The sequence below is a fragment of the Alosa pseudoharengus genome, unplaced genomic scaffold (assembly GCF_046254945.1).
Source record: "Alosa pseudoharengus isolate Yale_2024_CS ecotype anadromous, Long Island Sound unplaced genomic scaffold, YU_APseudo_1.1 YU_APseudo_1.1_scf_5, whole genome shotgun sequence".
Taxonomy (NCBI): domain Eukaryota; kingdom Metazoa; phylum Chordata; class Actinopteri; order Clupeiformes; family Clupeidae; genus Alosa; species Alosa pseudoharengus.
In genome coordinates this window covers 30412816-30436250 of record NW_027468837.1, presented here as the reverse complement: position 1 = coordinate 30436250, position 23435 = coordinate 30412816, and the positions used below count along the sequence as shown (strand labels likewise).

General features: G+C 45.0%; 1 protein-coding gene across 1 annotated transcript in view; it reads right to left on the bottom strand.

Moving 5' to 3' along the window:
• The window catches only part of erc2 (ELKS/RAB6-interacting/CAST family member 2), a 43354-nt gene extending 26410 nt beyond the window's left edge, over positions 1–16944 (bottom strand). Inside the window, exon 1 of the mRNA XM_076269215.1 lies at positions 16252–16944. Within this exon, the coding sequence (XP_076125330.1) occupies positions 16252–16944 (693 nt within the window). The remainder of the gene's footprint in view (positions 1–16251) is intronic.
• Positions 16945–23435: the final 6491 nt, after the last annotated feature.

Sequence of the window (23435 nt, the reverse complement as noted above, 5' to 3'; positions counted from 1 at the left end):
TGTTCTTATCATGCTAAATCCAATTTCTTCTTAAATTGACATGGCGTGCCGATTGTTCTTAATTAGCATAGGTAAACGCCCTCTCAATCCCCATAAAAGGGCATAATACTGCAGGGCCGTGTGCATATAAATTGAAGCTGAGGCACCAGCTTTTAATTCTACCGTAAATTATACACTACATGAGCAAGACAATTTGATTACCGTATATGACACATGCTTTGAAGTAAAAGCACTGCTGCAGGAATTGAACAGTAAATGAGTTGTTATATTTAGTAGTATAAAAAGTAAAAAAGGTGTTATTTGTTGTGTTCATTTATTTCTAAATACTTTAATGCTTTGTAAAATAGTGGAATTTATTTTATTAAAAAATGATTATATTTTTATTAAAAATATGTACTTGTCATTTAAATTCTATTATATCTTACACCTGCAGAAATGATGAAAATGCAATAACCATTTATTTTGAACAAACAAGCCAATTTTCAAATGTGCGTAAGAGTGCTTTTGAGTGTTCATAGATTCTGTTCTTACCTAAGAACAAGAAAACATTTTTGAATATCAGAATCTTCGTAAAAAATGCGTGACTGGGTTTTAAGAACAAATGTCTTAATAAGAACGGTTGGTGAATGGGCTCATTCTCCCTCCGAATAAAGTGTATTTAGAAACAATTTCATATGTCAAACTCAACTGTTTTGACGTATGATCAACATGCTACAACATCACAATCACAAACACAGGAAACAGGGGAAAGAACAGGACAGAAGCTGTTTTTTTTCTCCACTTCAGCATCCTCGGGATCAGGTGCTGCCTGGACAGTAGTGAAACACAGTCAAACTATATGACAGGAGAAACGATCCAGACATCGTGTTAATCGTTGATCAGTTAAGCTGGTCCAGTGAATCAGTGAGTGGTTTTGACCACAAAGGAGAAAGAGAGATAGAGAGAAGGATGGAGAGATGGAGAGATGCAGAGAGGGATGAGAGGATGAGGTGACTGTGTGGAAGGGATGGGTATGAGCGGACGAGAGGCTGAAGCAGCTGAGAGCCTGGTTATGGACTCGAGCCTCAGGCTCTGCAGGAAGTGGAGCGCATCATCAACTCCTCAGTCCTGCCTGTGGCCGCACTACCTCTCCTTCCCAGCAGAGGGCACTGTGGTGGGACCTCCTGTTTAAACTGCCACATGACGCCCTCTTCAGCACTACCACATTTCTATGATGTTACAAAAAATGTACTTGAAACGCAGTGCAGGAATAAGCTTGGTGATTAACCTCTAAGAAATGATGCACTGACATCAGGGCCAGTGGAGAGTATTACAAAATGGCCACAATATAAAGAGAATACACTGACAAACAAAAAGGGAAAATGGTGGCAGGTAAGTATTAAATACAACTCTAGCACTTAAATACAACTCTAGACTCTATACCTAAATCAGTCAGTCTAGTGTTGTAAAACTATACTGAGGGTATAAAGTAGTTGGAGATACAAAGTGCTCTACAGATCTAGAGTGGATTTGGGAGATATTTAACACACAGGAAAGTGGTCCAGTACTGGGATAACAGGGAGCGTGGCAGGGGAGAAACCAGATAGATCAGGACCAAAAAACACACTACACACACCGCTGGGTGGCACTCTATGTTCTGCACCCTCAGCTGCGGTTGCAAACATAGCCACAAACCTTAGTCCTCCTGGCATCCAACAGCTGCGGACCAGACCGTGATGGCAGAAACAACAGGTCATAAAGACAGAGAGAGAGAGAGAGAGAGAGAGAGAGAGGAAGAGAGATAGAGTAAGAGAGAGAGAGAGAGAGAGGGATGGAGAACACAATGTCAGAACAGAAAGGAAACACCACTGGGCAGAAGCAGGTGGGACAGTAGAGAGCAGAGAGCAGTGTGAGGCTGTGGACAGAGCAGAGAGTGTTCATACAATTTCCTACATACTCATCTACAGTGAAAACAAACCAGACAAAACAAACAAACAAACAAACAGCATCAGCATCTTAAGTACCTTGTAGATGGAAACCCCTTTTTGGAATGACCACTATATTTGCCTCCTGTCACTGCTGAGGTAGTTCATATTGCTTAGACAGAAAATAGGAATTTTAAGCAAACCAATCAGCTAACTGCTTTCTTAATTACTCCAAGAGCTTGTGAAGCCATTTTAAGATTTTAGTTATGTGGAATCCAGTGCCACCTAAGCTGTAAGACTGAGCAATAAATATGTGTTGCTTGTTGGTTCAATGAGTAAACGCATATTGGTCCTCAAACCAAAAGCCTGCAACTGAACTGAATTGTTGAATTAGCACCACTGCAGCTTGCACTTAAGTTCAAAGTGGCCTTTTTAATGTTTAAAGGTTTTGAGTTTGTTTCCGATGCTGTTTCTTCTTTGACTCGTATTATCTCTAAAGTGTAGCCGCTGATCTCTGTGTGGTGCAGTGAGCTGTTTTCACCAGCAGAGGGCCCAGGTCCACATCCCAGGCTATGCACTGCTACTGTGTCTACTGGAACGTGCCAGTGTGTCTTCCTTCCAGGTCTCTGGGCATCATGCTGCTTACATAACCATGCCCTTTTCAGGCCATCCCACTCCGAGTGCCCACTATGACATATGCAGAGCACTCAGGGAAAATACTCACGCATGTACACAAATACACGTGCCCGCACACATGCTTGTTCGTGCATAAGATGTATTCACTCACAGTCTCTCTCTCTCTCTCTCTCTCTCTCTCTCTCTCTCTCTCTCTCTCACACACACAGACACACACACACACACACACACACACACACACACACACACACACAATTCACCATCTTCACTCACAAGCACAAATGTACTGTGCGTATGCATTGAAATTAGTGAGTTATACTGATTGGGACTGAAATGATTTCATATAACTTATTATGTCATATTTCATGGTTATTGATCCTTCTCATATATTAAATCATGAACAGCTAAGCATGAATGCAGCCGCCATAGAGAGAGGAGGACCAGAATAAGGGGAGTGTATTCACTAACTAGTTAGGGTCCAAGACACATGAAGCCAATTACTCAGTATGAATCACTCAAGATGGTCTGTCCTCATTAGGACTAATGGCATCCAGCAGAGCTGAAGGCTACTGCTTTATCTACCACAGTCACACATACACACACACACACACACACACACACACACACACATACACACTCAATCATTTTAAACAACACATTAAGATATAAACACATACTGTACAGCTATATATGCTTACGCACCCACACACACACACACACACACACACTCACACACACACACACACACACACACACACTCACACTCACACACAACGACAAGATTAGATTTCCCTTAGGGGGGAAGTTCATTGAGGGCACTGCTCATTTCTTCTTTTCTTGGCCAGGTTCTTTTTTTCCTCACTTCCTCCATCTCTCCCCACTTCTCTCTCTCTCTCTTTCTTCTTTCTCTCCTCTCCTCTCTCTCTATCTCTATCTGTTGATCGATAGTGTCTCTTGCTGGAAAAGGATTGAAGGAAGCACTCCAATAGTTCCATCTGCATAATTAAACTTGTGGTTTCTTAGGCACACAAGCCACAGATAATACCCCCCCCCCCCCACAACACACACAAACACACACACACACAAACACACACACACACACACACACACACACACACACACACACACACACACACACACACCACTCCTTCATCTCTCTGTCTCTCTCCACCTGGCCTCTGATGACCTAAATGTGGGTCTCATACACTCAAACACAACACACAACACACACACACACACACACACACACACACACACCAGGACCACCAGGGGGTTTCTGTCACTTGTGACTCAGCGGATGCTCGTTGCCAGCTGGCAGCGTCCATCTCCGGAGAAGGGTCTCTCTCTCTTTTGGCCTCCTGTCCTCTCCTCTATTGCACCTGAAAGCCAGACTCTGGGTAATACCGGAGGCCTCCGGAAAGTTCCGCCCTGCCCATCCTTACCACTGCAGAGGATGGGAGGCCCATCAAAGTGGTCACGACAAGCCTGGCCACTGTTGTGCCGCGCCAACCAACAACAACAACAACAACAACATTCAGTTCCTGTCTAAAACACAAGGTGACGAATCTGGCTGTTCTGCATGCAAATACAGAATTGTGAGGCTCCGCTGACGAATCTGTCTGTTTTAGATGCGGAGGGGATCAGCACTGTTGCTCTGTTAGTTGGCGAGCCAGCCCAGGATCCCATCTGATCTGAGTGCCTGTCCAGAGCCTGGGCAGAGGGAGAGGTGAGGGGGAGGAGATGAAGGAAGAGGAAGCAGGCAGCTGTGGCCTCCAGGAGCCATAGAGGAGATGAAATGTGTGTGTGTGTGTGTGTGTGTGTGTGTGTGTGTGTGTGTGTGTGTGTGTGTGTGTGTGTGTGTGTGTGTGTGTATGTGTGTGTGTGTGTGTGTGTGTGTCTGTCTGTGTATGTTACATGGACAGCAACACTACAGTGGGCATTACTTTCAAATGGCCACTTCAGTCGCGCATTACGCGGCGTGAAGCTGCGTGAAACGTTAGTACCACTTTCAGCCACTGTGCGTCGCTCTGCCACTGTACATCGCTCTGTCAGTAGCCTGCCTGCCGCCCCTTCTGAAAAAGCAGGAGGCTACCTTTAAACATAGTTGTTGCCGAGAGGAATCCCAGCCTACGAATTCAATAACAAAATAAATCATGCATAATTAAACATTACCTCGATTTAGGCTACTTGGGTATGGCTTAAGGCTTGGCTACACAGTGGTAACGAAAATCGAAATCTGCTTTTGATAGCCTACAGGTGCCGCTCCACAAAATGAACAAATATCTTAATTTGCTGTCTACGTTATTGTCAGTGTTGGGGGTAACGCAACTACGCAAATCAAAACAGTGTCTTGTGCAAGAACTGTTCATGCAGACTACAACTGGCGCGGTGTAGCCTACACAACTTTGTTCAAAATTGATGCATTCAAGTTAACTTTGCAAAGTTATCACAACGTTGTCAATCGCAAACGCTAATTTATTATAACTTGATAACATCTTGGCTACATCACTGCACTGACCACTCAGCAACTAACCTTGAATGTGATGGCATGTAGTTAATGTAATGTGCATCTAATTCATGTTCATTCACTCACGTAACGGCAGCCAGCCGGTACGTAGTTGTGCAGTATGTATGTTGTGTAAACCTCCCTCCCAATCCCTTAAGAGACGTCCTAGTGAGAGAGCTAGCAGCCTGGGCTTTTAGCTCGATTGCTAGCACACTCGACTCCTGATCCGAGGTGCTGCTGTTTGCGGGTTCGAGTTTGGGCAAGTGCAGGGCTGAGCCGCACGGTTTCGTCACAAAGCAGATGACAATAGCTTCTGTCTCAACACTTATTCTTAGTCCTTTACAGTAGATCAAATGTCACTTCACATTGCACAAGGAATGTATGTGTTAGCTAAGTTAACATATTCATCTTGATAAGCATTGTGTAGGCTTTAGTGTTTGTATTTTTACTAAGCTTTCAGAGGTCTCGGTCATGATCAATCAGAATCAAATGACAGAAATTGTATATGAAAGCAGCGCATATTCACAGTGCATGTACAGCATTTCCTCACTCTGTTAGTCTGAATGCTGGTGCCTGCTTCCCTGGTGCTAATAGAGGACATGCATGCCTCACTGCCTGCCTGCATCAATCAAAGAGCGCAGGTGTCTGTCTCCATGTCAAATTTGCAAAGCAGCTTTTTTCTCTCCTTGACTTCAACAAAGATTTCCTCCACTTTCTTCATCCTTCTGCCTCCGGGACTCTATCTCTTTTCCTCTCTGCCTCTCTCTCTCTCCCTCTCTCTCTCTCTCTGCCATAGAGCACACAAGGTGCCAACTCAGCTCTCCTACTCAAAACTTAATCACTATTCTGGGCATGTGAGTGTGGATATGTGTGTGCGTGTGTGTGTGTGTGCCTGTGTGTGTGTGCATCTGTAAGAAAACCCAATCCTAAGTGCGACTCTATGGGCTTGTGTGGTGTGGGGTATGTGTGAGTGTGTGTATGCGTGTGCCTGTGTGTGTGTGTTTGCATCTGTGAGAAAGCCCAATCCTGAGTGTGACTCTATGGGCCTGTGTGCAGGGGCAGACTGGCAATCTGGACGTTCTGGAAGTCCAGAACGGCTGTCCATCCGACGGCCGTCAGCTGCCTGGCTCAGTGCTTCATCGGCCAAGTGCGGCCTACTGTCTCTCCACATAAATATGCATCAATCAGGCTTAATCAAAGCTTTCAGTATGTGTACGCCATCAGTTGTCATTTCCCCCAAAATAAAGGTACAGTAGGCTATATCATTTATCGACAAACTTCACCCCTAAAATAATATATCATAGCTTACCATTCTGTGTTTGGCGTGACTCAAACCTTAGCGTACCCCTCTTCCAGTTTGAGACATGCTAGGCATTACCGTTTATTTTCTTCCATTCAACAAAGTTGCACATATTCATAAAGCATTGGCAAAGCTGTAAACTGTAAGAGCTTGGACCTCAATACGTGTCCTAAATGACTTAAAGTAAATAAACATTGCACATGCAGTACAAACTTTCTTTACGAGGAGCTGTAGCCTTTCTGTGTACAGTATAAAAGACAGCAAAAGTGTGTGTGTGTGTGTGCGTGCATATGGTAGTGGACCTATTCGTAAGAAATTCCAGGGCCTTTTTTAGTCCCAGTCCGTCGTTGCCTGTGTGGTGTGTGTATACATGTGTGCATATGCATGTGTGTGTGTTTGTGTTTGCATCTGTGAGAAAGCCTAATCCTGAGTGTGACTCTATGGGCCTGTGTGGTGTGTGTGTGTGTGTGTGTGTGTGTGTGTGTGTGTGTGTGTGTGTGTGTGTGTTTGCATCTGTGAGACTCTACGGGGTTCTTTGAAGTAGTGTGTGTGTGTGTGTGTGTGTGTGTGTGTGTGTGTGTGTGTGTTTGCATCTGTGAGACTATGGGCCTGTGTGGTTTGGTGTGGTGTTTGTATGTGTGTGTGTGCGTGTGTTTGCATCTGTGAGACTCTATGGGCCTGTGTGGTGTGGTGTGTATATGTGTATGTGTTTGTGTTTGTGTTTGCATCTGTGAGACTCTATGGGCCTGTGTGGTGTGGTGTGTATATGTGTATGTGTTTGTGTTTGCATCTGTGAGACTCTATGGGCCTGTGTGGTGTGGTGTGTATATGTGTTTGTGTTTGCATCTGTGAGACTCTATGGGCCTGTGTGGTGTGGTGTGTATATGTGTGTGTGTTTGTATCTGTGAGACTCTATGGGCCTGTGTGGTGTGGTGTGTATATGTGTATGTGTTTGTGTTTGCATCTGTGAGACTCTATGGGCCTGTGTGGTGTGGTGTGTATGTGTGTGTGTGTGTGTGTGTGTGTGTGTGTTTGCATCTATGAGACTCTATGGGCCTGTGTGGTGTGGTGTGTATATGTGTGTGTGTGTGTGTGTGTGTGTGTGTGTGTTTGCATCTGTGAGACTCTATGGGCCTGTGTGGTGTGGTGTGTATATGTGTGTGTGTGTGTGTGTGTGTTTGCATCTGTGAGACTCTATGGGCCTGTGTGGTGTGGTGTGTATATGTGTGTGTGTGTGTGTGTGTTTGCATCTGTGAGACTCTATGGGCCTGTGTGGTGTGGTGTGTATATGTGTGTGTATGTGTTTGTGTCAGGGCTTTGAACCGATTTTTTTCCCAATCGGTTCGTTCCGAACAGAAATGGAATTATAACGTTTCCGGTTATGAGTTCCACCAATAAATTGACGTTCCCGAACCGGTTAGAACAAAAAAATACTGTTCCCGGAACGGTTAATTTCGTTCCTGTCAGCGGTTTAATGCTATAGAATTATGTCACATCTTTCTCATCCAGCTTAAACCAAATGTAATAATATTACAACCATTATTAAATAATAATAATTATATTATTAATAATAGTAATAATTAAATAGGCCTACAATTATTTCAAATGTGTAGTTTATTGTTAAAAGAGAAAATTTCCACACAAACGTAACGTCATTATTAAGACACGTGGTTATGCCACTCGGGCAACAACAAATTCCAATTGTCGGGGGAAAGGCCATCCAGTAGGCCTACTCATACCGTAACAAGTCTTTTGTTTTGTCTTGCTTAGGCCTACTTGCAATTAGGCCTGTTTCATCAGGTAGGGCCTATTGTTTATCAACAAACATAGCCTACTAATTATAGCCTACTAAATGTTCGCTAGTCCATCATTAACGTGGAGTCGACAAATATAGCTATTGATATTGTGTTTGGAATGAGCGTTTTAATTAACGATGGATCGTAATTTACCTCTTATTTAAGATGTGGAGTGGAGACTTTGTAATCCACCGCTCTCTCTCCATTCAGTCAGCGAATGTCTGATGTGATGTCACACAGGAAGTGAACCTCAGCCATCATGGTAACGTGTGCAGGAAAATAATTACTTTTTTTTTTTAGTTAATTAGGCAACGAAAACTTTGAGGAACGAAATAAAACCGGTATTAACCGGTTACCATTATTTTTAAATAAGTGTTCCTGTTCCAGAACATAAAAAATAATAAAGTTTCCGGTTTCGTTTCTGTTCCCTGTAAAATACAAAAAGTTCCCGGTTTTCGTTTTCGTTCCTTGAACCGGTTCAAAGCCCTGGTTTGTGTTTGCATCTGTGAGACTCTATGGGCCTGTGTGGTGTGGTGTGTCATCATCAGGTGTACTCAGAGCTGTGAGAGTAGGAGGAGGAGCTGAGAATGAGCAGAGATGACTCAGACACTAGCTCCGCGTAGAGAAGCCAGAGAGGATCAACATTAATGTGGCTTCATGTTATGTGTATGTGACTGCGATAGTGTGTGTGAGCGTGTTTGTGTGTGTGTGTGTGCGTGTGAGAGTTTGTGTGTGCGTGTGTGTGTGAGAGTTTGCGTGTGCGCGCGCATGTGTGTGTGTGTCAATGTACATGATCATGTTCAAAAATGTATGTGAACTTTATGCATTATGACATCTCATGTTTCATGCTAACACCAGTGTTTCTAGTGTGTGAAACGTTTGCAGTTGTTGATCCATGTGTGTCCTCACGGCTCTATATTTATCCGAGTGGTTGTTACACCCCTGGTGGGTTACTCTCACTGTGCATGCATGTGTAAAATGTTTCACGAAAACACTATCAATTTAAAACATGTTTCTTCTTTACCGCAGAACACCTTCTTAACCCAGATTCCAAAGCTTACACACAACAGTGTAGGACTGCTGAGAGATGGCTGGGGGGACCTGGCATGAGTGAGGAGGCCAGGTTAAATGCCTGTTGAAAAAAAACTGAGAGATGGTTGGCAGGGCTTTGGCATGAGTGAGCCGGCCAGGTTAAACGCCTGTTAAAAAATTATGAGGCATACAGACAGCGTCTTTGCAGGTGAGTCATCAAACATGCTTCCTGGAGGCATGTCAGAGCATCTCTTTTCATCTCTTTTCTTTGTGGCACAGCCTGCCACACATGCACATGTGCACATTAAGCCATACACACACACACACACACACACACACACACACACAGACACATATACACACACACAGTCATCAACAATGCATACAAACATACATACATTTACACACACACACACACACACACACACACACACACACACACACACACACACACACACACACACACACACACACACACACACAGTCCTCAACAATGCACACATGCATACACGCAAACATACACATACGTATACACACACACAAACACACACGCACATTCACACAGAAATCCACAAAACGAAGCTTACAACAGTGGGGTTTTTGTTGTTGTTGGAGGGCGATAAAGAGGGAGAGCTCACAGCAGGGAGACGCGGAGGAGACTGCGGGAGCGGCGAGTGAAACCTCAGTGAGCAGGAAAGTCCCTAGACTGAGCTGACATCTCCACTCAGCCTTGTTAAGCCACTGCTCACAGGCATGCTCAGCAGGGCGCTGCCACTGATCGATACACACAACCTGCTCACCAGAAACACACAGGTTTCATTCACACACACACACATACACACACACACACACACACACACACACACACACACACACTCACGATACACTAGTACACACAGAGACGTGTGCACACACACACACACACACATACTCACACACACACACACACACACACACACACACACATACACACACACACACACACACACACACACTCACGATACACTAGTACACACAGAGACGTGTGCACACACACACACACACATACTCACACACACACACACACACACACACACACACACACACACATACACATACTCTCACACACACACACACTCACACACATACACACACACACACACACACCCATACACACATATGCAAACAGACCCAGTGGTGTGCAGACAGACCTCTCTGGCTCCAGTGTCCAGGCCTGGGCTGCGGCTGATGAAACTAAGCTGGCCTGGCACTGCTCGTCTGCCATGGCATCTCGCTCTCCCGGTCCCCCTGTCTCATCCAGTCTGTTGCCTCCCTCCGCCAGGCTTTCTGCTCCACCTCCTGTGCCCTCTCCGCCTTGTGTTCGCTCTCTCCCTCCCTCCCTCCCTCCCTCTCTCTCTCTCTCTCAGCCCTCCTCCACCCTGGCTCACTCCCCTGCTCATGCCACACCACACCACCACCACCTCCTTTCATCTCCCTTTTTCCTGCCACTGGTCTCGTGCAGGACTCAAAACAGAGGAGGCGAAGGGAGCAGAGGGCGCAAAGCAGGCTGCCTCCTCATCCCTATCCAGCTGTCTGCGGTTCAGCGGGTTAAAGTAGTAATCAGGCAGAATACAGAAAACAGCTGTGTCTTCATATTTGAGAAGAGAGTCTGGCCCTTTGGATTACATCCAGTGGAGTAAGACTGACCAGGCGGGCAAGAGCGGACCCTGTGGTGCAACAAAAACAGGTCCGCCACATCGAGCGGTCGTCTCATCTTGGCCCCGCTCACAAACCTCGCTCCATGTGGGATGACATCTGAGCGGCTTCAGCGGGACGATGTGATGCATGCCGCCACACTCTGCCCACTCGTTCGCTGGCTCCCAGCAGGGGCGCCATTAGACACGTGTGTGTGTGCAGTGTGACAGTAAACAGGGCCTGGAGCCAGTAGTGCTTTGCAATGCAGATCCGTCGTCAGCCTTTCCTCTTCTCACTGAGACACGGACGCGAAATGGCTTCGTGCTCACTGAAAGCAGCATCCTACATTTTACGCACACGCTCTTTGAAGTGAGTGGTGAGAGTCAGGTGCAGGGGCTTTCATATGAGCTGTGCTTGATCCATATGGAACATTTCCCTGCAATGAATGCCTGAAGACATGCAGTGTTGAGGTCTAGCATAGTATTGATATTGCAGCTGTAAAATCAGCTGAGCCACAGTCCACAGTTAACCCTTCACCTGAGGAGTTTTGAACATTCTAACAGAAGATTATGTCCCGCAAAAATGTAAAATTCAAAAATTCCATGTTCAATTCAATGAACCTAGAGCCCTAGAGAAAAATATATCTATAAGGCTCTGAATGAACCCAGATATTATTTAGAACGTTCAATTTCCAACATTGCTGTCACACCGATGTGACGGTACCGGCTTAAGGGTTAATATGGTGTCTGGTCTCTGCAGTGTGAGGTGTCATATACAGTACAGGTGTTTCTGGTCTCCATGTTTCCTCTGTGGTGAGCTGTTAGTAGCGAGTTAAACATTATGAGTGTTGACATTTACTGAGTCAGTGTAGTGTTACATGCTTAACCTAACAGGGGAAATATCCCCCAAGCGAACCTAGTCTGAAAAAAAAAATGTCACCCAACAACATTCAGCAGAATACAGAAAACCAATCTCAAACCAACAACAGAGCAGCAAATCTGGCATTCTCATGTCTCTACCAAGTCAAGAGTAAAAGGAACATGATTTGGGTCTACAGTCGCAACGTCCTGATCGTCTCACTCTCACAGGCAAAACTACTGCACCAAGCACTCATTCGGAATCCAGCATCAGTTAGTTCCAGTGCAGTGCAGCCTGACTCAAAGAAAAAGAAATCATGTTATGGCAGCTAATGCCATCCACTCAAGCTGTGACAGAAGTTAAATTAGTGTTAATTTTACTGCTGTTCACGCTAATCTTCAGCTGGCTCTGCCCTGTTCACATCACCGAGTTTTCATGTGTGGACACAGCATCGGAGTCAAAGACCCCACGTCACAGCTTGTTAGCTTCTTAGTCCTCTCCCTCATGTTCCCGACACCTGGGGTCGTCCAGGAGACGTTGCCGAGACGATCACCCACAGCGCTAGCTGCAGTCAGAAGCCATCCCATAATTAACGGTGTGATTTGCCCTTCAACTTGTGTAGCTGGGCGCAGTCAGGCCCAAACATTTCCCCCAGTGTCCGTGGTGTAGCGCCCAGTGTCACTCTCTGTGAGTGAGCATGGCGGGTTAAATGAGCAGTACCGTGATGGCAAGGCACAGCTGTTCGCCACGTGCCTGCAGACACACCTCATTCATTAAAAGTGTACCTCCTGGGAGACAACGACCGTCTACGGCGTCGGAGGAGAACCTAACTAAGAGGGAGATGAGGCGGGATAAAATGTGAGTGAGTGCAGACCGCGTAGGCCCACGTGCCATGCTCTCATCCCTGGCCCTCTCGGTCTTCAGTCGTCCCGCACACACACACGTTAGCGTTCAAAACCTCAGCACACAGGCCTTATGATGACTGATCTGACTGAGAAAGAGAGCGAACCGCAAATAAATGTCTGAGGCATTGGAACAACAACTGCAATGCAGGTAGGGCTATCAGAGTCAGTAGTGCCTGATGCGTGATAAATGTGTTTCATATATTCATATTTTCACTGGAAGATTGTTTCACTGCCACTGTTTTATACAAATTATTATTATTACTAGTTAGATTGGGAGGGGAGAGCTCATGAAATTGGTCGTTCTAATCGAATTTCTTCTCTTCTGGGCTTTGCTTTACAAGAGAATTAAAGTTGATTGTCTGTTTTGAGGTTTATGATTAAATGGAGGCTGAACACTCATCATTTCAGCCAAACTGACTTCTGCGATTCGATCTGCCAACAGTGTTATCAGCAGAGTACAGGAAAAACTGAATTAATTTTCCCAGACAAAATGGTGGCACTGAATCAGTATCAATATACACAATACAAGGAAGGTGAACAATTATAGCAGATCAGATTCTATACATTTATATGAACAACAATACCAGAAATACAGTATGAACAACCATACCAGATCAAATTCCATAGGCCTACATCAGTTGAAAACTCACAAAATACACCCACACTGACAATACATGATATGCTAAGTGCATGTCTAAAGCTACACAAACCCTGGCACATTCACACAAAGGGCACAGAGAAATGCAGACACACACGCACACAGACACACATATTATACTGTATCTACTGCCTCTCTCACACACACACTCACAGGAAACGTGTGCTTCGTCTGGGGCTTGGCTAGCGAAGGCTATTAGCTCTGCACAGACGCAGTAGCTTCATAGCTCCATGGGCATCACCTTGCGGGTCACTGACTTTCTCCTGATGCGATCGCCATCGCTCCCGGTGCTCTTTAACAGTGAGAGAGGGCACAGAAATACTGTAAGACCCTGGCCTGGATCCATTCAGCTGATGAGATGAGGGATGAACAGACAAGAGGTGTGTAGATAACCCAAGACAACTCGGCTCTGCTAGACAAGACAGAGCTGTTTCCTTTGGGATAAACACTCAATGTTTTGGAGAGCCGTGTATTTTTAGTCCAAGGATAGATAACTATGACCAATGAAATCAGATATGCATGCTTGCTTAAAGCAGATGGAGACTCACGAATCACACATGCACACACACACACTAACAAGCACACACACAGACAGACACACACACACATGCACACACACTAACAAGCACACACACAGACACACACACACTAATAAGCACAATCACATCTACATACCATACAAACAGGCTAGAATAATGTGGCAAATACACACGCACACACACACACATACATACACGTGTGCACAAATGCGCACACACACACACACACACACATTGGGCCTGGGAGGTGACAGGACAGTGCTGTAACCTTGAGAGTTAGCGGATGTGGCGTGCGCCTGCTGAGCTGAGTAATGTGCTGCTGCCTGTCTGAGGCTTTGTAAGAGCCCTGGGGGGGGGGGGGCAATACTCCGGCAGCCACAGGCTGACTGACCTGCATGCACAATCCCATCACAGGTACGCTCCACAGGTTCTGACCACATGGCGCTAGCCACTCCATCCTGGTGGTCCGCATATGCCAGGTGGCAACGAGTAAGCCTTCAGACGACGGTAAATTAGTCATGGAATGTACGCTGTCTACTATTTTGAGCACTAAACGGTGCTGGATAATGCTGTAACCTTGAGAGTTAGCGAATGTGACGTGTCTGGTTAGTGCTGCTCTGTCAGTTTAGGTTTTAGATTTCAGTGCTCTTCACTCTACACAATCCCCTATTCATCTGTTTGCTATATTTCCTGCCTTTAATGCATGCTACTGTACATACTAGGGATGGGCCACATCATATCATCATCAATATACAGGTAGAATTCCTCCCCATGACAAGAATGTGTCATATTGCGATATAAATGATATAGGCGATGACATATTTATATGTGGCGTTATTGGCAAAAATATCATGATATGTCATAAACATGATATAGTTTTAAGTCTACTGTATATCACACATCCCTACTACATACACATATATGCATGTTTTGAATATCTGTGCTCCAACAGCAGACAGGTCAGTGAATGGCATGGGATTTCCTATAGGAGTGAGACAGAGACAGGTGAAGGGAGATGAGAGTGAGAGACAGACAGCATGACAGAGGAGAAAGATAGCCCATCAGAGTGGGAATAGTCTCAGCAAGAGGAGAGGAGTTGAAGAACGAGAGAACCAAAGGGGAGAGGAGTTGAAGAACAAGAACCAAAGGGGAGAGGAGTTAAAGAACAAGAACCAAAGGGGAGAGGAGTCAAACAATGAGAAAACCAAAGGGGAGAGGAGTTAAAGAACGAGAGAACCAAGACTGCTGAGGAAGACAAGAGATGAGTGAGAAAGCATACGGGATAAACAGATAGGAAGAAAGGTAGATAAAGACTGCCCCCCCACACACACACACACACACACACCGCCACCGTCAAGAACGTTTTGTCCTTGACACCACTCTTACAGCTCTACAAAGACAGCTCACAGTGAGTGATGTAACTAGGCCACATCTTCTCACTCGCATCCATGCAGAAAGACAGTCAGAGACAGAGATGAGAGAGACAGAGAAAGAGAGAGAGAAAGAGGGAGATAGAGAGAGAGATAGAGAGCAGCAGCGAAAAAGCAGAGGAAGACCGTTTAAAATCAGCCAAGGGTCACCTGTAGTAACAGCTAATGTTACCTGTAAGCATCAGTAAGACGCTTGCAAAAATAACACAGTGATTTCATCACTCGTCACCAGAATAATCATATAAGACATAATTAGCTTCAAGTGGCCGTTTACCCTCATTTGCCAAGTGGCATATTTGTGGACATTTCACCTCATCTGCCAAAATATAAAAATAATCCGGTATCTATCCCCAGTAATCCTGATATCGCCCCTCATCAAGAGCATGGGATAATCCTACAAGCTTCCAGCACTAAACTGTAAGCCACTGACACATTGAAATGACCAGATGTTTATACATATGCCATGAAATTGTAGAAATGTGGACAAATCAGAATAGTTATTTGCCACCACAAAGCAAAACATACAGTAGCACTTCAAATGTCCAGTGAATCCATTTCAATAATTTCACGAACTGAATGTTACAACTGCACCTCTGCAAACTGACTAAACAATCAGCCTGACACTGGCATCAAAAGACAATATAAAAAGGTAACAACTCTGTGTTCTTTGGTTCTTTCATGTCTTGATGTCTTAACAAATTTGTTTTACACTGTATCTGTATGGATGCAATTACACTCGCTGACACTAGGACAGAGCCTGTGGTCTTTGTTGTATAAAGAGATCAACGCTAGTGATAAATGTTAGCTCTCTCAGAGCTTCTCATGGTGGTTCTTAAATGAATCATTCCAATAAGGGGTTTCACATGAGCAGACAAGCAATTTAGTCAACACCTGAGACACAGAAAGACAGTGTGGACGCACACAGACGAAACAGAAAATCGTGTAGAACACAGAATGCAGTGACCTACTGGAAGAGAGACAGAGAGAGTGTGAGTAAGAGCGGTATCTCTGACCTGGTTCTCTTCATGGGTGACCCTCATCTGCTCCTTGAGCACTGAGGTGCGTGCGGCCTCCTCCTTGCGCATGACGCGCTCCTTCTTGAGCTCGGGGCTCCAGAAGCTCTTGATGCTGTTGGCCGAGGAGCCCAGCTTGGTGTCCTTGAGGTCCAGCTCGCGCCTGAGCAGGTCGTTCTCGCGTTGCATCTCGCGCAGCTGCGCCTGCATCTCCAGCAGCTCGCCGCCACTGCTGCGCACCGCCTGGCGGAGCAGGGCCGACGGCGTGCCGCCGTGGTGGTGGTGGTGCAGCATGGACAGCGAGCCCATGTCGGCGGCGCCGTAGCCCAGCAGGTCCAGGTGCGAGTGCGGCAGGCCCGCGGTGGCGATGTTGGGCGTGCTGCCCATGGCGGTGACGCGGCCGCCGTACACGCGGCTGGTGGAGCGGCCCAGCGTCATGGTGCCGCGCGGGTAGGTGGCGTGGTGGCCCGTGCCCAGCCCCTCGTGGTCACTCAGGTACATGGGCCCCGAGGTGGCGTAGGCGGCGTTGAGCGACTGGATGTTCTCCATGGAGAGGGTCTTCCCCCCTCCGCCGCCGCCGCTGCCCCCTCCGCTGTGGGCGCGCCGGTGACCCAGCCGCGGCGAGCGCGGGAGTCGAGGCGAGCGGGCCGGGCTGCTCTCCAGGTGGCTGACCGTGCGAGCGCTCCCGTACATCTCTACCGCCTCCCGCCGAACGCCGTCTGCGACTGGGTGTGACTGGACGCCCGGGGAGTGTGTGCGTGAGGGCTACTCTGACTGGAGGCTCCGCCCTCTCACTGCCACACATCAGCCGCCTGCTGCTGCCTGACTGCCTGCCTGCTGAGAGCGAGGGAGAGAGGGGAGAGAACGAGTGAGACAAAGAAGGAGAGGAGAAAGAGAGAGAGAGGGAGGTGAGAATGAGTGAGACAAAGAAGGAGAGGAGGAGAAAGAGAGAGAGGGAGGTGAGAATGAGTGAGACAAAGGAGAGGAAAAGAAAGAGAGAGAGAATGAGTGAGAGAGCACATGTGAGTGAGAAGGAGTTTCTCCAGGTGGAACTGGTGTGTCTGTGTAACATTATTGCCCCAGAGCCCAGTGGGCCAGAGTGCTGTGGATCTCTGGGCTTATTGAGTCACCTGGCGTTGGCTTGGTGAGTACCAGTACGAGCGCTAATTCAAATGGAAGCCTGCTGGGACGTGAGGACTATCCTTGGCTTTCCCCTCATGATGCAGTGCTCCCATTCTCATTAGCTTTGACCTACTGTTGAGCAATGACACACTTCCTGTAGATACACACTCAAATACACACGGTCACTTGCATACAGTACTACACACACACACACACTTTTAGATTTAAAACTTCTAACCTCCAATCACAGTTAATGAACATATATTATAAAAAAAAGTACTTGTGGTTTCGTAACGCTGCCTGTTAAAAAGCATAGAAAAACTCTCACACATACAGTAGGAACGTTGAATCAAATAATGTGTCTTGTACCGAATTATAGCCTTGGCGATATCCTTCATCAACACCACTCCCACTAGAGTCATATTGCTTAAATATAAAATCCTGTACCCAAATCTGACCAGATGCAAATTAAGTGGAACTTACCAGAATTGAATCAGAAAATCTCACGTCACAGTTTATTTTAGTACTTCAATCTTTAACCTTACAGTAAATCCAATCTCTCAGGTCGTACCAGAGACCTGATTTTAATCTCAATGCCAAAGTCAAAGTTAAAAAGGTCATGTGCAGTGATGTCACTGTGTAACTGACAACTGAGAATTAGTATGCCATTAGTGTGCCTCTGTTTTACTGCATGTTGTACAACAGTGCTGGTGGTATGCTGTGGCAGCTTTAGCCAGAGCTTTCTCTACATCTTGACAGGACCATTTTCCTCCCTTCACTCATCTGTGTCAAGCACACAGCATGTGGCTGTGTGTGTGTGTGTGTGTGTGTGTGTGTGTGTGTGTGTGTGTGTGTGTGTGTGTGTGTGTGTGTGTGTGTGTGTGTGTGTGTGTGTGTGAAGTGTATCTGTCTTGCCTCAGAAGGCCTGCTGCTGGCTAACATTCTCCTGCTGCTGAGGAGTCAACGCTTACCGTACTCCAGTCCCCGAAAGCTATTCAGCAGAGAGAAGACTTTAAAATGGCTGCTATTGCTGGCGCTGTCTTTTCCCATTTTGTCTCTGATTACAGAGGAGGACGTGTTGCATGCGCAGATTACTCGCCCACATCACTCCTCGCCTCGCCTCACTCACCGCCCTCGCCCACTCTGCCAGAGGAGGGCTAAAGATCCGTTATTAATGTGTCTTTGTCTGGGTGAAGGACCGGCAGCCCCAAACCCTGCACTCAGCCATGGTCAAACCCACAGCGGGCTAATAATAGTCTCAGGTCAGTCGAAGTTTAATAACAAACACTGTCCGCTCAAAAAATATCTGTACCCTTTGTAGTGGGATGTTAGGAGAGAGACTTGACACCCTTGTCATACTATTTGTGAGTTAATGTTACTATTGCTGGATTTGTATGTGTGTGATACACTGTGTTTCTAATCTGACTACACTGAAAATAAAGACTCTCAAAAAAGACTTGACCTCAGATGACTTTGCAGCAGACCTCCAGAGAAGACATTTATTGATTAAATAAATAAGAGCTATGCACAATAAATTTGAAAGACAGTTACTAAGAATGTGTGCTCTATGTCCTTCTAAGATGTCTCTCACTCCATGTGTCTACCCCTCCTTATACCACTAAAGAAGCTTGAATCACACGTCCAACAGCTGCACACAGTAGGCCTAGTTTTGAATTTGGAACAAAGCATATTAGTCAGTGGTGAAATCCAGCGCAATATGATATATGATGTTGTTCTTACATTGAAGGTCACGGGCCAGGTGCAAGGACTCTACACTGAAGGGAGAGGATACTCAATTCTATCTACAGTACACTGTAGCCCCTTCTTTAGTAAGAGGCTCTGGTCAGATCTAAGCTAACCAATCGACCCTCAAAACCATATAGAGAATCTCTATAGGGCAAGATAGCCCACATGGGCAGGCCATGCACTGTAAATCAGGTCTAAAAGAGTGACTATCTACCAGAAAGCACCCTTACTTTGAGAGGTAACCACACACTGAGAAATAGTCATGTTTTCATTCATTTTTGAATCCTAAAGTAATATCACATATGGAATTTCACTTACATTCACAGATCAAAATCATAATTTTATAGATCAGAGAGATTTGTAATGAGATGTGGTTCGTGATCAGTTGGTCTCAGTACAAAGATCAAAAAGGTTTTTATGTTCTTCTCTCTATGATTTAATATTTTATCCTTTCAGGGCCTTTTTCGCTGTATCGATTTATCAATTTCATCCTTTTAGGCAATTTGTCACTTGCAGGCTCCTCTTTAAAATGTTGGCATGGAAACCATGCCAACGAGGTTAAAAATAGCACACCTGTCTGAAATATGTACGGCCGAGGCCCTCTGGCCGAGCAGCACTGGGGTGCGTCCTTTTGCAGAGTGAAGGAGAACTAACTCAGGGCTGCAGATGGCAGGCTGGTCATCTGCATGCCCATCCATGCCAGGGCAATGACACCATCATCCTTCCGGAAGCTTCACTCCCCACAGAGCCACATGACACATTATACAGCACCATTGGAGAATATAACCATCTTTGCTTAACACACTACACTGCACAGGATGCTTATGTAAGATCTACAAAAATGACAAAATGCAATGAACTAAGACTCCGATTCTGTGCTATGTACCGGTATGTAAATATTCTCAGGAGCAATGTGATACAAAGGACTGGTGTTGGCAAAACACATCAAATGAATCAATAAGGATTTGCTTGTTATGTCTTTCTCCCGCCCTCACAAACGCATCCTTTTTTCCCCACCAGCACCCTCTGAGATTTGTGCCACACTTGCGTATATTTGATATTATGGTACACAATGTTATGAAAATCCACAGATATCATACATTTCAGATTATGGTACACCATCGTATCATACATGAGATTATGGTACTGTACACCATGGTATGAAAATCCACAGAAATCAGACTGCGTACATTTGAGATTACGGTACACCATGGTATGAAAATCCACAGATATCATACTACGTACATTTGAGATTATGGTACACCATGGTATGAAAATCCACAGATATCATACATTTCAGATTATGGTACACCATGGTATCATACATTTGAGATTATGGTACAACATGGTATGAAAATCCACAGAAATCAGACTGCGTACATTTGAGATTATGGTACACCATGGTATGAAAATCCACAGATATCATAACTGCGTACATTTTAGATTATGGTACACCATGGTATGAAAATCCTCAGATCATACTGTGTACATTTGTTTACTATCAATATTGAACAAAATGCAACTAGATGCAGAGTGGCTGCCACAGGACACAAATGGTCCAGTTCGCCCATATCAAAGACAATCTCCCCATGCAGATCAAAGCATGTGTCCTGTTTATAACTATAATCCCTAGCAAATAATCTGTGAACTGTTCAAAATTGATTATAAAATGCACTACTTAATTTCTATATCTGTTGTCTGTCTGTTTGTAACCTCTGAATTAATCATACAAACATTATAGACAAATGCTGTGAAACCGTATTATTTTCTGAGACGCTTCTCACACTGACAGTCTCATCTCATAATCCCATGGGAATCAATAAAGTATCTATCTATCTATCTATCTATCTATCTATCTATCTATCTATCTATCTATCTACCTATCTATCTATCTACCATTACAACCCTATTGCCAACAAAGCCTGTGTCCCCCTTCAGACTTTTTTTCTGTGTCTCCTTCAGACAACTTGTATCAGTGCCAGGTGTGCTGCTGTGTGCTGATATTTGTAATATTTACATAACCTTTTAGGTAGTTTACTAGTTTCAGACCAAATAACCTCCTTGCCTATCTAGACACATACTAGAGGCAGTCTACAAAGTAGTCTATCACAGGCTGGTGAAATTTAGGAAGTTAATGTGCCTACATAATACACAGCTTCCATCTGAGGTAAGCATCCTGACCATTCTTGATCATTCAGATATGAAACATGTGGGATCATTGCTCCCAAAAACAGCATGGGATATTTGCCAACAGAAACTGGCGAAATTGCAGGAGCACTGGCACCTGAATGCAATGCATCTTAATAGGGCAATGAAAGGGAGTAGGCCAAGGACAGACGACCAATATTAGCCATACTGGTTAAACCATAATTTAATCTGAATGATAGTAGCCTACTGATGGGTCTGTCAGATGTCCACTAGTCCCTCTTTCGCTGTCTTGAGTCTCACACGATTACCCATTAAATCTCAAGCTTTAAAAATGTAAAAATCTTACATTGGCACAAATAGGAGGGCTCATGATACACTATGTGTACTAATGACAGTACCCTACAGGCCTAAAGATTTGTTGAGAATGAATCGGTTGTTTCCTTCTCCGAATTACCAGGGCGCACAGTAGTGACACCACAAAGGCCTTGCAAAGTAGACCAATAAAATAAGACTTATGGGCCAAAAATCAATCTCCCTCGATAAAAATAAAATCTCTTTGCCATCTTCCAGGACACCGGCCCATGTCCCAGCATGAGATGCTGGGCAAACGTGCAGCTGTGTAGATGCCGTGTAGGGAAATCACTCGAACTTATGTGAAGGAAACACAGGTGGCATGGCATTTCAGAAATAGGACTTTCCAAAGACCCAAGGGATGCAGCTGCAGCTCAGCCATAGTTTATCCCGATGTTTAATCAGTAGCAAGGCTTATTTCAAGCAGAGCAACTCCTCTTGTGTCTAGGCCGCTGATACTGACAGCTTACGTTTTCTTCACCCCAGACATTATGGCCATCTCCAGTAGGTGTGGCCCCTCAGTGACACGAAATTAACTAGATGTACCGCGTAGCGGTACAAAATATGACCGCCGCTCAGTCCTGCACATCCATTCCGCGAAAATAAATCATATTAATGAATTTGTCTCCATCTTCTACTCCATTCCTCACTCTTGAAACTTTTGTGTATGCTTGTTTGAAATGTGTGTTTGCACACATTCCGCACACAAAGTAGCCTACTGGCGCTGCAAAGGTGAATAGATTTGTTTCTGGGCCAAAAAATCTGTAACATTGTTATAAAACCTTTAAAATCTCTAAACAATCACAAGTAGGGCAGTTCATCACAGTCCATTCATTGCAACTGGACTGATGAAAGGTACACCTGTAGGCTACATTGTATTTGGGAAAAGCAGAAGGTAGCAGCATAATGTATTTATTTATTTATTATTAAACAAAACAATCCCTGTCAGTTCCATGCAGTTTTCAACAGCTATCAAGAAGAGAGGTCATGTCATGGATTTTTGTGAATGTTTCTTCTTCTACATATGCATAAGTTTAGTCATCTAGTTCAAATGATATTCAGCTTTATTGTCAATGCACAAATGAAATACCAGTAGTCTAAAACAAAATGCCGTTTTTCCCAGTGGTGCAAATAACTGACATGTCCAAAGGGCCTTCATGAAATGCGTTGCGAGACTGTTCATACACATTTTAACGGGCAAAGTTGAAGAGCTACTCTCCGTTATTGTTTGTGCAAATAATATGCTGATTCATGTTCCCTTGCATTTTGCAACCATGAGGTCAATGGTTAAGCTCAATCTTTTGACGCAATCTTTTGATTTTCACCCAGCCTAGTCCATGGTAGGCGCCCGATAGAAATATTGTTTAATTTTGCGATTGAGATATCCACGCACTGGCGCCCCCCCTGCGACGTGTTCGCCCCCCGGTTTTAGAGCTATTCTAAATGCAAAAATGCATAGAGGGAGTTATGACAAAACCGTGACTGTTAACAAACTATAAGCTATATAAGGTAGGCCCTATGCTAGGCCTATTACACAACACAAATTGTCGCTAGGCTATGCTGGCGACCCAAATAAAATCTCCGTTGGAACCAATGGCTTACACCTTACAGTATCAAGCTGCCACCTCTTGGCGAAAAAGTTAATAGTTTTGCATATCAGTAGTAATACATTTCACGTAGCTGTGAATCACGGAAAGGGCGAATGAAGTGGACACTTCTAAACGGAACCCAACCCACTGTACAGTAGCTCAAGGTCTGTGGCTAAAGCAGCCATAATGAAAGCGTTATCATTGTTTGGATACTTCACACACACGTGT